This window comes from Neolamprologus multifasciatus, chromosome 9 (genome assembly GCF_963576455.1).
Source record: "Neolamprologus multifasciatus chromosome 9, fNeoMul1.2, whole genome shotgun sequence".
NCBI lineage: Eukaryota > Metazoa > Chordata > Actinopteri > Cichliformes > Cichlidae > Neolamprologus > Neolamprologus multifasciatus.
In genome coordinates this window covers 14,048,231-14,061,764 of record NC_140447.1, presented here as the reverse complement: position 1 = coordinate 14,061,764, position 13,534 = coordinate 14,048,231, and the positions used below count along the sequence as shown (strand labels likewise).

At 39.0% G+C, this 13,534-nt stretch overlaps 1 protein-coding gene across 4 annotated transcripts; it reads left to right on the top strand.

Annotated features, from left to right (window-relative positions):
• Nucleotides 1-678: 678 nt before the first annotated feature.
• Nucleotides 679-13,231, top strand: nup58 (nucleoporin 58). Of its 4 annotated transcripts, XM_085173424.1 has the most exons (14): nt 679-1,153; nt 1,702-1,862; nt 1,951-1,983; nt 2,094-2,372; nt 2,517-2,685; nt 2,872-2,937; nt 3,205-3,379; nt 3,747-3,826; nt 4,082-4,200; nt 4,424-4,506; nt 4,667-4,868; nt 10,241-10,324; nt 11,066-11,164; nt 11,600-13,231. In XM_085173424.1, exons 1-14 carry the CDS (start codon nt 1,074-1,076, stop codon nt 11,767-11,769), a joined length of 1,800 nt encoding a protein of 599 aa, XP_085029550.1. In that variant the 5' UTR covers nt 679-1,073; the 3' UTR covers nt 11,770-13,231. The 4 variants fall into 4 exon arrangements, with proteins under 4 accessions (XP_085029550.1, XP_085029551.1, XP_085029552.1 ...); XM_085173425.1 differs by lacking the exon at nt 10,241-10,324 and having other exon boundaries at nt 680-1,153; XM_085173426.1 differs by lacking the exon at nt 11,066-11,164 and having other exon boundaries at nt 680-1,153.
• The last annotated feature ends 303 nt before the right edge of the window (nt 13,232-13,534 follow it).

Below are 13,534 nucleotides of genomic sequence, written 5' to 3'. Positions count from 1 at the left end.
CCACAGTTCCTCTTGGCACCCTCTAAAAAGGGATGAAATTCAGGACTGTGCACAGGTTACATCTAGCAAATATTAAAGTGAGAGCAAAACAAACAAAAAAAGAACCCAAACGTGATATCAAAAGATCTGACTAAATCTCTGCTGAAACATGTATTAATATTTTTATATGCTGTTTTATAATAAGAAATGTAGAATGTAGAATAGTTAATTTGTTAATTGATATGAATATTGATAAAATATATTTTTCAGAGTTTGCAAAAGATGGTCTGCAACATTTCTGGGTCAAAAAAGGTGGAACAATGCAATAAATGTTGGAAAAACTCAGATAACACATTTGCAGCATATTTATTTTCATAATTCTTTAGGTTTATTAGGTTACCAAAAACTATTTCTGATACAAACCTGTGAACCATTCATCCGCCGGGGTTCAGAATAATGGAACTGTTGCTCGTTTATCAGGTAAGTAACAGATTATTTAAACTCACAGAGACAATGACAATTTTGAAACAGCATTGTGCAACCAGTTATACTCAGCTTTGCAAATACATTAATGTGTCTGATGTCTCTGAGCCATTCTTCGTTGTTATTATAGTCTGGAGCTGCCTCTTTTATTTTGAAAGAAACACCGGATTCAACATACATCCGCTGCTCAGGACTGCCAGACTTAATCCCATGCGCATGCGTGACACATCACGAGACGCAAAATCTGCGGGGATGACTGTTAATGTAGTTGAAAAAAAGGAAATCCACTACCCAAAATGCACTAGCATCTAGGATATACCAGGCGGGGAATAAGAAAAGTGACACCATGCGTGAATGCACCCTGCGATAATTGTCAGGTTTAAGAAATAGAAGCAGAGGAACAGATTGTGTAAACATAACAGGTAGCAACTGAATATTTTGGGATTTAGTGAGAGAGCTGATGAGTTCAAGTATGTTTTGGTGAAGACGGGACCGCGGATTCGGCCCTCACGCGGGCGTCTAAGCTAACTGTCGTGTTAGCTGTGATGTTTTCAGAAGTGAGCTAAGCCCACATAACCGATTGGTGTTGACACCGTGCCTTTTAAACGAAAATGTCTAGCTTTAACTTTGGTTCGGGAACTCTTGGGTCCACCAACACAGGTGGAGGATTCGCATTTGGGGCCGCAACCAGGTAACGACAAATTTTAGATAGCCCACTTAGCTAACGCTAGCATAACCAGAGGTATCTTGGCGTTAGCAGATACGGCTTGCGAGTTTCAAAGTCAGTGCTGTGTACGTTGTTTTCCCGAGCTATTCATCAATGTCGGGTTATAGATGAGCATTTTGATTAGATACATTTGTAAACTCTGTTATAATTTGAAACTTTGCACATGCACGGACTGCAGAGTGAACTCTTGCAAATTGCGGGCTGCCAAGAGAAGTGTTTGAAGTGACAAGTAAGCTATAGTAGTTGTAGTTACTTTCTTTTTAAAGAGGGAAATTAGTTCATTACTGGTAATAATGTGATTGGGATTACCATCCATCTGTAAAGCACTTATCACCATTTAGGTTTTCTATATAGAAATTTAAGACCCTGTGTATTTTCTTCGACAAAATCCTAGTTGTTAATCTGTGTGTACTGTAACCATAACACAATGTCAATCTTTTATTAGTTTGAAACTTGGCAGATATTGTAGAAGAATGTATGGGCCTAAACATATTACTTTTTTTCTTTGAAAGTGCTCCTGCGGCCAATACCGGTGGCTTTTCTTTTGGTACACCTTTGGGTACAGCAAGTGCAACCCCCAGTACCAGCACCAGCACCCCGTCTCTTGGCCTAGGAGGCAGTCTTTTTGCTCAGAAACCTGCTGGAGGATTTTCCTTCAACACACCTGCCTCAAGTAAGAATGCAAAATAATAAAGAAATAAAAGTATTTGTGATATTTCTGCCAGCTGCCCATCTTATGTTGGGACCTTGTGTTATTTCAGGTGCTGCTGCGCCCACTACAGGCCTCACATTAGGTATGTTTGGCGTTCTCTGGGGTATTTTTAAGTTGAAGTGCTTTTGAACAACAGGTAATAATTGTGATTTTTTTATTTTTTATTTTTAATAAACAATTACTTTCTCTCAGGTGCCCCAGCCAGTACAGCTGCCACCACTGGCTTTAGCTTGGCTTTCAACAAGCCCACAGCCTCAGCTACGCCGTTCTCCCTCACAGCTACTAGCACCTCTTCGACAGCCGCTGCTGGGACAGGCTTGACGTTTGGCTCTGTCCTGACCTCCACTGCTCCACAGCAGCCTACAGCCACTGGCTTTGCCCTCGGTCTCGGCGGCGCTACAACCACCACCACGGCAGCCTTAACAGGTCCATCACTAGGCAGCAGTCTCTTCTCCAGCACTGGGCCTACAGGTGAGAGGCAAACTGTCAGCTTTACAGAGCTGATGTGTTAAATACATGGCCAAGTGGGAGTACAGTGACTGCTTTGAATTACAGAGTGTTCGTTTTAATTAGTTGTCACAGTTCTATAAACTGTATGATTATTTCTTGCCGCAGGTCTGAGTCAGACTACTCTTGGTGCAGGAGGCGGGTTATCGTTCGGTTCTCTGCTGGCAACCTCGACAGCGGCATCAGCAGCTCCTGCTCCGAGTATTGGCCTGGGTGGAGTCGACTTCAGCACTTCCTCTGAGAATAAGAGCGACACATCGTCTGGAGCCAATGCGCAGTACGTCCTGCTGACCAACATGGTCCTTTACTGTCTTATGGAATATGTCTAACAAAAGAGTCTGCACTGTTATGCAAAGAAGAAAAACTTTACTGAGAGACAATGAGTGTCTCACTCTGCTGTTAATGTTTAGCACCGACTATCCTTTCTGTTCTAATGATGAAAAACACTTTTTCTCACCCTCAGGGACAGCAAAGCTCTAAAAGATGAGAACCTGCCCCCAGTTATTTGTCAGGATGTTGAAAATTTTCAGTAAGTATCATTGTGTGATTTATTTTATTTTATTTTATTTTATTTTTTAAAATCGGGTGTTTAGTAGGTTGAATGCAGCAGTATGACCCAACCCAAATTTTATCTGATGAGGTCTCTAGGAGTTTCCATTCTGTGTAAAATCCCAGATGCATACATATAGTTTGAGTAGTAGCACTTTGAAAGCATATTTTGATAGTTTGCAATATCTATTAGAGAGCTTTTATGTCATCTACAAGTGATTTCCTTCTTTTCTTAATTCTTTTGCAGAAAATTTGTGAAAGAGCAAAAACAAGTTCAGGAGGATATAAGCAGAATGTCATCAAAGGCCATTTCTAAAGTCCAAGATGACATCAAGAGCCTCAAACAGCTTCTGTCCGTCAGCGCCAGCGGTCTGCAGCGCCAAGCTTTGGCCATCGACAAACTGAAACTGGAGACGGCACAGGTAAAAACGGTGTACTTATGTTGACACAGGTGTCTATTTCTGATGCACATTTTTTGTCATTAAAAAGTCAGTAAATCAGAAACTTGCATTCCAAACTCCTAGTGGATACACAATATATAGTGTATGCAGTGTTGCTAAATATATAAGTCAGGAAGTTCAGTATCAGTGCTCATTTCCCAAAGCATCTGTAGATGTACCTAAAATAAACAGAATTATTTTAAATCGGACTTCAGATGAACTTAATATGTGGGTTAACCTTTCCTGTTCCTTATACCTCACAAACTAAAAATATGAAAAAGTTTCCCTTGGAAATCTCAAAGATTTCTTTTTCTAGATGTTTGACTTTCCTCTTTCCTTTGTTGCTAAGGAGTTGAAAAATGCTGACATAGCACTTCGTACACAAAAGACCCCCCCTGGACTTCAGCACGAGAATACAGCTCCATCAGAGTAAGTAAGCTATTGGATGAAAGTCAGAAAGTAAATCCAAGGTCAATGTGTGCTATTGCAGTCCTTTAGTTCTCATAGACTCTGTTTCAAATGACTCTATTTCATTTTAATATCATAGGACAGCAATAAAAAAAAATACACTTGGCCAGTGGATGTTTTTGTCAAAAAGCTTCTCTTAATAGTTGATTCAAAAGGTTAATAATGAGCATTGCTTAATGTACTGAGATTTAAAATATGTGTCCCTTTTGTGTGTAGTTATTTCCATAGCCTGGTAGAGCAATTCGAGGTGCAGCTTCAGCAGTACCGGCAGCAGATAGAGGAGCTGGAGAACCACCTGACAACCCAAAGCAGCGGCTCTCACATCACTCCTCAGGGTGAGAACACATTTGTCTGGCTGTTAACATAATTCTGGTCATGTTAAAGTTCGATTTGATCACAGTGTTACATGTTTCATTAACAAACAGGCTACAGATGTGTTTGCATTCAAGATGAAGAGAAAAGAGACCGTTTCTGGTTCTTTTCTTTTCTGTAACCCACCCCGTTTTATTAAAATACATCAAATATTTATGCAGACATTTTTTATGCTTTTGTTTACAGATCTGACCTTGGCCATGCAGAAGTTGTACCAAACATTTGTCGCACAGGCCGCCCAGCTCCAGTCTGTCCATGAGAATGTCAAGGTCAGTTTATTCCCTCCTGCTTTTAAATATAATAATAATAATAAAAAGATCCTCATTCGCATTGTTTGAAATTTAGTGTAATAATGTATAGGACTGGGTGACGAGGCAGTTGTAGCGTTTTCATTTAACGTGTCTTTCTCTCTGGTGTCTTGTGGTATAGATTTTGAAGCATCAGTACCTCTCCTACCGCAGAGCCTTCCTGGAAGACTCCACGGATGTGTTTGAGTCCAAACGGGTGTCTAACAGGAAATGGCAGAGCACGCCGCGAGTCACTACTGGGCCTGCTCCGTTCTCCAGTGTGCCCAATGCTGCAGCTGTGGCCATGGCAGCCACATTGACCCAGCAACAGCAGCCAACTCCAGGTCTGACTGCCTACAAGTTCTAGCAAGTTTCTCCTTTGTTAGGAGACTGAAGGAGAGGAAGGAGAATCAATAATAAAAGCAAGTTGTGGAGAAGACAGGATCAGTGTGCTTTTAACATATTTTGGTAGCAAATAACTCAAAAGGTGAGAGAGGATGATTAAAAGTACAAAAGTAACAGCAGCCTTATCTGATGTTAAGGTATCTGTGCTTTCTGTAGTGAATGAAAAGAGGCTAGAAAGGAAGAAATGAGAGAAATCTGTTGCTTAACTTTAACAGGAGACATTTGTGCTGCCTTACCGTCTTGTCTCTGACTCTCAGTACAAGGGTTGGAAACAGTTTATTTTATGCACCTTACAATTCAAGAGTGAGGACATTAAATAGATGGCCCCAGTGCAAAATGAAGACCAAATCCCTTCTGTTAATTTCTCTCCTCCTCCGTGTGCCCTCTCTAATGGGATACCAGAGCAGCTTTATGGCTGATATCACTGGGGAAATTGCACAGTGGTGGAAAAAGTCAAGCAATCTCATTTTGAATCTGGAAACTTCTAAACCTCAGTTTTGGGTTTTGTTTTAGAAATGCTAAAAGTGAGCCTAGTACTCAGTTGAGGTCGTTGTGTAATGAAGTTAGGATAATTAATGCACTTGCTGTGAATTTTGTGGTTTCTGAATGATTAGTCCAGGTAGTGGTGCATCTTTAGATTTCTGTCACGTCAGTCTGGGTGTTGAGTTGGTGTACGTCTATGGTAATGTAGCCCCAGCTATCTTAAATCCGAATGATATCTCAGACGTGTGGGAAACACCAGTTAATCTGACACCGAATCAACGTGCTCCTCTCTGAATATACAGGGTAGTAAAATAAGAAGATAATATATTAAAGTTGTCATCCCCACCGTTCCTTCAAGCACACAGCTTCTGTTGCCCAAGGTCTTACAAGTAAAAAGTCTAGTTTAGACACAGATATTCACTTTAGAGAAACCATGCTCTAAATAACCTTAACCTACTGACATTTACAGTTTGACTGTCATGCTGATTGTTAAGTTCTTTCTACTCTTTGGCAGTAACAAAAAAAAATACTATTAAGTATGTTGTATTAGGCATAAATACACAAATTGTGGCAGATGATTTGGCATTTTTGTAGGAGCTTATATCCTAAAATATCTAAATGAGCCTCTTATATTGAGCAGCCAACATAACCTTAAGAATATTTACTGCAACATCTCTGAGATGTTCAACATTTTAGCCATTTGGTTTGAGTTGTAAGCCATTTTTACTGGCACATCAGGGTACCTGCATACAACCAACACACTAAGCTATATATTAGCATGCTTTTGCTGTCTCTTTATTGACGTAACTTCAAAGGTTTTAAAGCAATTGTTTTGAGGTTGGTGGGATGTAAAGGCAGGTTGGTTTAAAAATGTTAGTCTGATCTCTACTCATTTGACAAAGCTCATGAGATGTGCTTTGACTGTTATCAGATCTGCTGCCCACCAGATGTTTGCTAATTTTTCCATTTTTAATGAATATTTCACATAGTTTTGAACACTTATTTGGGTATGCAGATGGAGTTGTATGTTAACACCTAAACTAATTAACTATGTGCCAAGTAGGTATGGGACTATTTAACTAATCCATTCCTTAGCCACTGTTTACTGAAAAAGAAAAAATAACAACTTAACACACAAGCCACAATAGTTATTATTGTGTGGTTGAAGTGCACACCACCTCGGTGCCTGCTTAAGATTTTTTTAAATTAAATTAAAAATCAAATAATTTTTTTTGATCACTTGTTCATTTTATCCATTTGTGCTCTGGGTATGCTAGCTATCCAACAAGGCTGTAGTATACGAGTTTAACATGGGTCGGGTTTGTAAATTATTTTTGGCTAGGGTAATTGATTGCTTTATTTAGCAAAACTCCCACCTTTTCTGCTAAGCCTAATTGCAGGCTAGTGTATTTATTTATATATTTATTTTTTCTGCTTAAAGGTGACCTGTTTAGATTCATTTAGTTGTTGCATATTAAACATGTTGAAAGTTTCAAAATGAGTTTAGTGTACAAGTAATCCCAGCAAACCAAACACTCAGCCTTCAGAACTCTAAATGCAAGTTTTCTAATATTTTTTTTTTCTTGCCTCATGACACTGTTTGGATTGCATTTATATAGCGCTTTTCTAGGCACCCAAAGCGCTTTACAATCCCACTATTCATTCACTCTCACATTCACACACTGAATAACAAAGGATTGTCATTATTATGGTTATAGTAGCCCCACCCACCTGCTTTTCACAGCTTCTTTTTGCAAGGGGCAGCCAATCAGAAGAAAGTTGACTGAAGAGAGAGGAGCTAAAACAGGTTTGTTTCAGTCAGTGGATGAACTGAGGGGACGCGAGTCATGCAAACCTAATAGAACCCAAGGATTAAAAAAGTAGAGCTCGAAATATAATAGGTCAACCTTAAACTTGGGTCATTATTGAAATGGCATGTTGGAGAGTGATCAGTATCACAGCATTTAAAGATGCAGTGGGCTGGAGTGTTTGTTGTTTTTTTGTTTTGTTTTTTTTGGTAGATTCACATCAGACCTGTACACATGCCAGATGAGAATGGGCCTACACTGTTCAGATTTCTGTCTCCATGGATGTTGGGTTAAGGTACCAAAAGACTCAGGACTGAAAATAACTCTGAAATGTACTTTTTTTCTAGTGGAACTAAGGCTGAGAACGGTGAAAAGCCCCGGTCACTTACTGGCCTAAATGAAGCAGTGTTCTCAGTGTGTTTGTGTTGTGAACAAGGAGCTGAGGTTGGTCTTTTATGTGGACAGATCATTTGGATAATGAATTGTCAGCAGTGACAGTAAGTGTGTACATTATCTCACTGTTCAATACTTTGATATATTTGGCTGGTTTGGTTTTAATAAAGGCCATACCACTGTAACTTGATGAAAGTGATTTCACTTAAGGGCTACTGTCAGTGCAACACGGCTGGATCATTTCACATAGAGTTCATTTCAGAGAAAATGTGGAGCTAAAGAGCTGTTCACAAGTTGTGATTTCAGGTATTTTATCCAAGGCGATGGTATGTTGTACAGACATTTGCTTCTCAATTCTGTAAAAAGTCTACTTTTCTTGTTGGTTTAACTGTTTGGTAGTTCAGAAGAGAACAATTTGTTGCTGCTCACACTGGTCCATAAGTACCAGTGAGATACATTAGTGCCAAAAGAAACTGGTCTGTATGGCCACATTGTGTGTCTTGATTGTATAGGGGAGTTTATTTTCCCACCATTTTTCTCATCTGAGGATACAGCGTTGCTTGTTGTAGGTAGCGCTGCGAGCTCAGCAGTATTGGCACTCAGAGGAATAAAGATTGGAAAACTGCCGTTGAACATGTCGCGATACAAACAGGAATTCATTGAGCTCACTTCCAGTAATCATCGGCATAGTGCTGCTGATTACGGTGGTGTATGGGTAAAAATAACAACCTAAATGATTAATTGCTAATGAAAACACTGCTGCTTTTGGACAGTCCAGTCCTCTTATCAAACGCTAGGTTTTTGTTTGTTTTTGTAAGATTTAAAGGAAGTCCTTTAAATGGAAGTCCACACTCATCCAGAATTTGACATTCTGTGCAGTTTTGCTCACACTTTAAAATATCGTCTTCCACCTCTACAGTCTCACTTGGCACAATAAAGACTATTAAATAATGTAATAATTATTGGTCTGTCAAAGTTGTTTTGACTTTGAAGGTAATTGTGGATATTAAGCCACTCTAATACTCTCTAGTAGGTATCTTCTCACTGTCAGTAACGTGTATGCAAATGCTGTATTTTCATGAGTGCTAATATAACAGCTGTTCCCATTTACCTCTTCTTTTTTCCTATTATAAAAGAAGTGAAGGAATTAATGTGACTTTTTATTTATTTATTTTTTAAATGGTAGGTAGATTACCAGTGTCACAATTTGCCTACATGAACCTGAGATGCTCAGTAATGAATCTGAAGTATACCTTTTGGTATCTTTGTTTTTCTGTGTGTTAAGCTTGAGCACAACAGTTCACAATAATGGGCCTGATTAGTTGACTGTTTGAATGTTGCTATTATCTCCAAAACATTTCCATATTCTTTGTCATTTATAGTGTTTAGTATTTTGTTTGTTTTTTTTCCCCTGTTAGTGGCGTTCAGGAGGCATGACTATTACAGGGTGTTTGGAACCAGTAGAATTTACTGTTAGTTATCTGAAATTAGACAAAAAAAATCAATCTCTTACAGGTTTTAGCTTGTCATCTCTCTCTAAAGTCAGACTCAATCCAACAAAGACAGATTTGTAGCTTGTAGTAATTCACAATGAAGCTTTTGTTTTCAAAAATCGGTGTAAAATTATTTAAACGAACGTAACAAAGGTCCTTCAGTTTATGTTGGACGCATGACTCAAAACTTGACCACACTGTCTTTCACAGGCAAACTGTACCAAATCACTGATTTTCTTTGTTTTGACCAGTTTACACTGAAAGGCAGCCATGAATGCCGTTTTCACATTTCTTATTGAATTCTCCAGTGCTTTTACCTGTAACTGTGTGTTTTAATCTTATATATCCAATGCCTGTTGATACAGTATATTTAATCTATGGATATGTTGTGCCTTTTAAAGCTATATTCAGTAATTGTGTGATGCATTTTTAAAAAGTTTTTTTTTTTTTTTAAATTTTAGGTATGCTAGTTCATTCACTCTCAGAAATCTTGAATTTGGAAACTTGTCAAATGCAGTAGCACTTAGCAATTAACAGCCAATTTTTGTTCCAAACTGTTTGTTTGTGTTTTATGTAAGTGGAATTGCATATTTAATTGAAAATAAATTGGTTTTTAAACAAAGAAACGCTTGTCCTTGTTTCTTTTTCACTGAACTTGTTTTAAGAATGGAGACTAATTGAAAACCTCCCAAATTTGATAAGATAAAAGTGAACGCTTAAAGAAAACAAGACAAGTTTCTGAGTGAAAGAACTAGCAGTGCTTCCTTTTCTCCTCCCAGCTTGCCAGCAGTGATAAATGCACTGCTGATTAGCTGGAATATTATAGTTGAAAGCCTTTATAGCAGGATAGTACATATTCATATGTACTTTGTGAAAGCCTGATCCATTGCCTAATTATTGTCATTATATTTCAGCTCATGTGAGGTTGCAGTTAATTAGATGCTGTAGTCTTTTGATGCCCCTGTCGGTGCAGTATTAGATCAGATTATCATATTTTATTTGAATCAACTGCAGGAATTGTTTCTAAAGCTAAAATAAAGCTGTCAGCGTGACAGCAGTGCAGTTTACTTTGTGTTTTTTTTTTGTCTCACACAAAAGAAGAGTAAAAGCCTGTGCTCTCTCTTTGTGCCTTAGGGACCCAGGCACCTCTGGGGGCAGGGTTTGGAAACCCCTTTGCCTCAGCATTGGGCACTAGCTTGGGCTCTTCTACCCTGGGAGGTATTACCTCTGCTTTTTTTTTATTTATTTTTTTATTTTTTAAATGAATATTCCCTGTTTTCTCATGTGTTTCATTTTTGGCTAGACCCCTGCATACTTTGCCATTTCCCCTAATGTTACCTGGTGGTTAAATCAAAGTGGCTTTTTAAAGAAAATGTATTTGAGTTTGGTTGTATGACAGACTAAGCAGCTGGTGTGTATGTGTCTGACAGAGTGGTGCAGTCAGAGCTTAGCTGTTTCTCTTTTCTGCTCTGCCTTTTGCGAGGAGTCAAGTGCGTTCACACCACACACAAAAACTGCAATACTATCGTACAGTTGTTACCTGGTAAACAGTTTCACTCAGCTGTCATGGTGAAACGCTGTGGTGTTAAAATATGGGCATGTCAAATTGCAAATCCACTTGAGAGTGTGGAAGCAAGTGGTCTGAGCGCACTCAAAAGTATTGTGTGTTTTCTCGTAGTTTGGGTATTCGGTGAAATCTGCCGTTTTTCTTCCTTTGGCCTTTGCTTTGCGGTGTAGTGCACTGTGAGTCCTGTTTGATTCTGCAGTATTCGGTCAGAAGTTATGCCAAGTGTGGTGCTCTGTGGATTAGTTTATGGCTTTTTTTTTTTTTTTCCTTTTTGCTTGCTTTTGTCTGCTAATGCCTGCCAGTGTGTAACTCCTGAGGCGCTTGTTGTTTTTGTATCTAGTCTAGGCTGTGTGCTTAGACCAGTCTGACTTCCATGTCACTCTCTCCCGCAGGTTTTGGTGGTGGGCCAGGATTTGGTGGGGTGGGGACTGGGGGGTCTTCTTTTGCCTTCTCTTCCACCAGTAAGCCCACAGGAGGCAGTCTGAGTGCAGGTACAATACATGCTGTATATAGCACCTTAACACCTGGGCCACCAAACATGATGGCAACAAAGAATAAAGGCTCAGCTCGCTAAGTGTATAAAGTTTGGAAAGGGTCTAAGCTGTAACTGTGTCTCATTAGTAATGTAAATGGCACTGCAACAAGTTTAGTATATCCATATTTTAAAGTTATAATGAACGTCCCAGCAGTGGGTAAATACAGTTATATGTGTATGTGTATATATGTTTGTGTGTGTTGGCACTTTAGAATCTTGGGGGTTTTAAGCTAGGATGGCAAAATCCTTATAAAAAACCTCTGAATTTCATTTGAACTTCCTTTTTCTGACACCAGATTTTCTAAATCCTCATGTTATTCATGTTTTTATCTTTTTATTTTTCTCGTATTTGACTGTTTTTTGTTTTTTGTTCCTTGTCTTGCTTTACTAGGTTTTGGTAGCACCAACAGCTCAGGCTTCAACTTCAGCAACCCTGGCATCAACCCCTCTGCCGGCCTGACGTTTGGCGTGTCTAACCCACCTCCTGGAGGCTTTGCCACAGCAGCACCCTTACTTCAGTTGAAGAAGCCCCCAGCTGGTAACAAAAGGGGCAAGAGATAGAAGCGGGAAATGATAAACGCATGTTACTGAGCAGCTGACCAGCTATGGGTTTGTAGCAAGTACAGCTTGATCTCCCAAAAGCATAGAAGACAATGCTAAAATGACCATTATCCAACCAAAACGGAGGAAATACGCTATTCTGCATTGTCCAGTCTTCTACATGCATTTCTTTTTAATTTACCCACATTCACGTTTTCCTGTTGGATCCAACTCTGCAGAGGGATTAGACTACAGAAATTAGAACTAAAGTCCACGAGTGACTCTGTTTTTAGCAGTGATTACTTTTGCCTTTGGTAAAGAAGGGAGGACCCAAATCAATACAGTAGGCAGCGGCATGTAAAGACAGGATAAAATAGCATTTATATCATTTTGAGCATGGATTTAGCTCATTTGCATTGCTTCAGAATGTTTTTCTTTCTGCACACTTTGGTCTGTGGTGCTACAATGCTTTTGGGATTGTTGGCTCACTTGCAAATTGCTCAGTTACTGGTGAGAAATTGCTTAAGCCAGAACATTTTATAAGACAACGTTTTTTCCGTTTGTTTTTTTTAATGCTTTGAAATGGTTCTGCTGTGCTCCACAAACTGTCAATCACAGAAATGCACTCGAGCGCTTCCCAAACGATCACGTGGCCCAAGGTTCGTCCAGGAAACGATCAGATAAGATTTATGGAGCAATGTTTGTGGCAGAGTTCCCGTCTGAAGTATCAAAGGAGTGTAATATTACATCCTAGATAGTTTTATAGGCTCCGGAGCGTCCAGGGTTGTTTTGTTTTGTTTTTTTTGTTTTTTTTGAGAAGCACAGTTTTATTTTTATATCAAGTAGAGAAAGATGTGAGATTTGAGAGGTAAAAGTGGACTAGAACCTTGAGCTGGTCCATTATCTAGCTCATGTAACCTGTGTGTTTTTTGTTTTTGTTTTTGTTTTTCTTTTGCTACTCCATCCTCATTAATTACTTTTAGACACATTATGGTTTTTGGTGTTTTGCCCCCGTGTACTGTTGCAAGAACTTGAGATTCGAAACTCTGTGCTCTTTGTATTACATGACTTCATTAGATGTTAAGTTGGTTGAATTTGAAAGGGATTTCATATGCATATTGTACCTGCTCAGTTTCTACATGTGCTAGAACAAATCTGCACTTTCCAGTGTATGTGACCTGACGGTGATTGTGTGAATGTGCATGTGTTTCTGTCACACAAGTGTGAAATTGTCTCTCTGGTCTGATCATATATTTCCTTTGAGTACTGGGGCTGGTTGGGGGTCAGATATTCTGTTTTTTTTGTTTGTTTGTTTGTTTTTTAAATTGTCCATGTTGTTGTTATTATTTTCTAATCACAGTCTGTGGAATCCTGTATTTTCTAGAAGCTGTTTAATAATAAAATCTCCAATATTAAGTTTTGCCTGTTTGTGGCATCACTTCAATAAATGTGTGTTGACACAGGAAAAACTCTGTCATCAATATGTTGTGTGTCACATGCTTTGCAGCAGCTCTTCCTGCATCTGATATATTTTCAAGTCATCACACGAAGCTAAGTTAACCCAGACTGTTTGTGACAACATAATTGTACTATGAAGCTTTCAAGGCTGTAAGCCATGTAATGCCAAAGTTTGGGAAGTTGCCCTAAAATTAGCATTTTCACACTAACTTCTATTGTTCCTTTAAAAAACAAGCACAGTCTAGGTTACAGATTCCTTATAATGTAGGCAGGACCTAAGAGGCCTTCTGAGGGTACATCAGTCTCTCTAAACTCAAAACTAATGTGT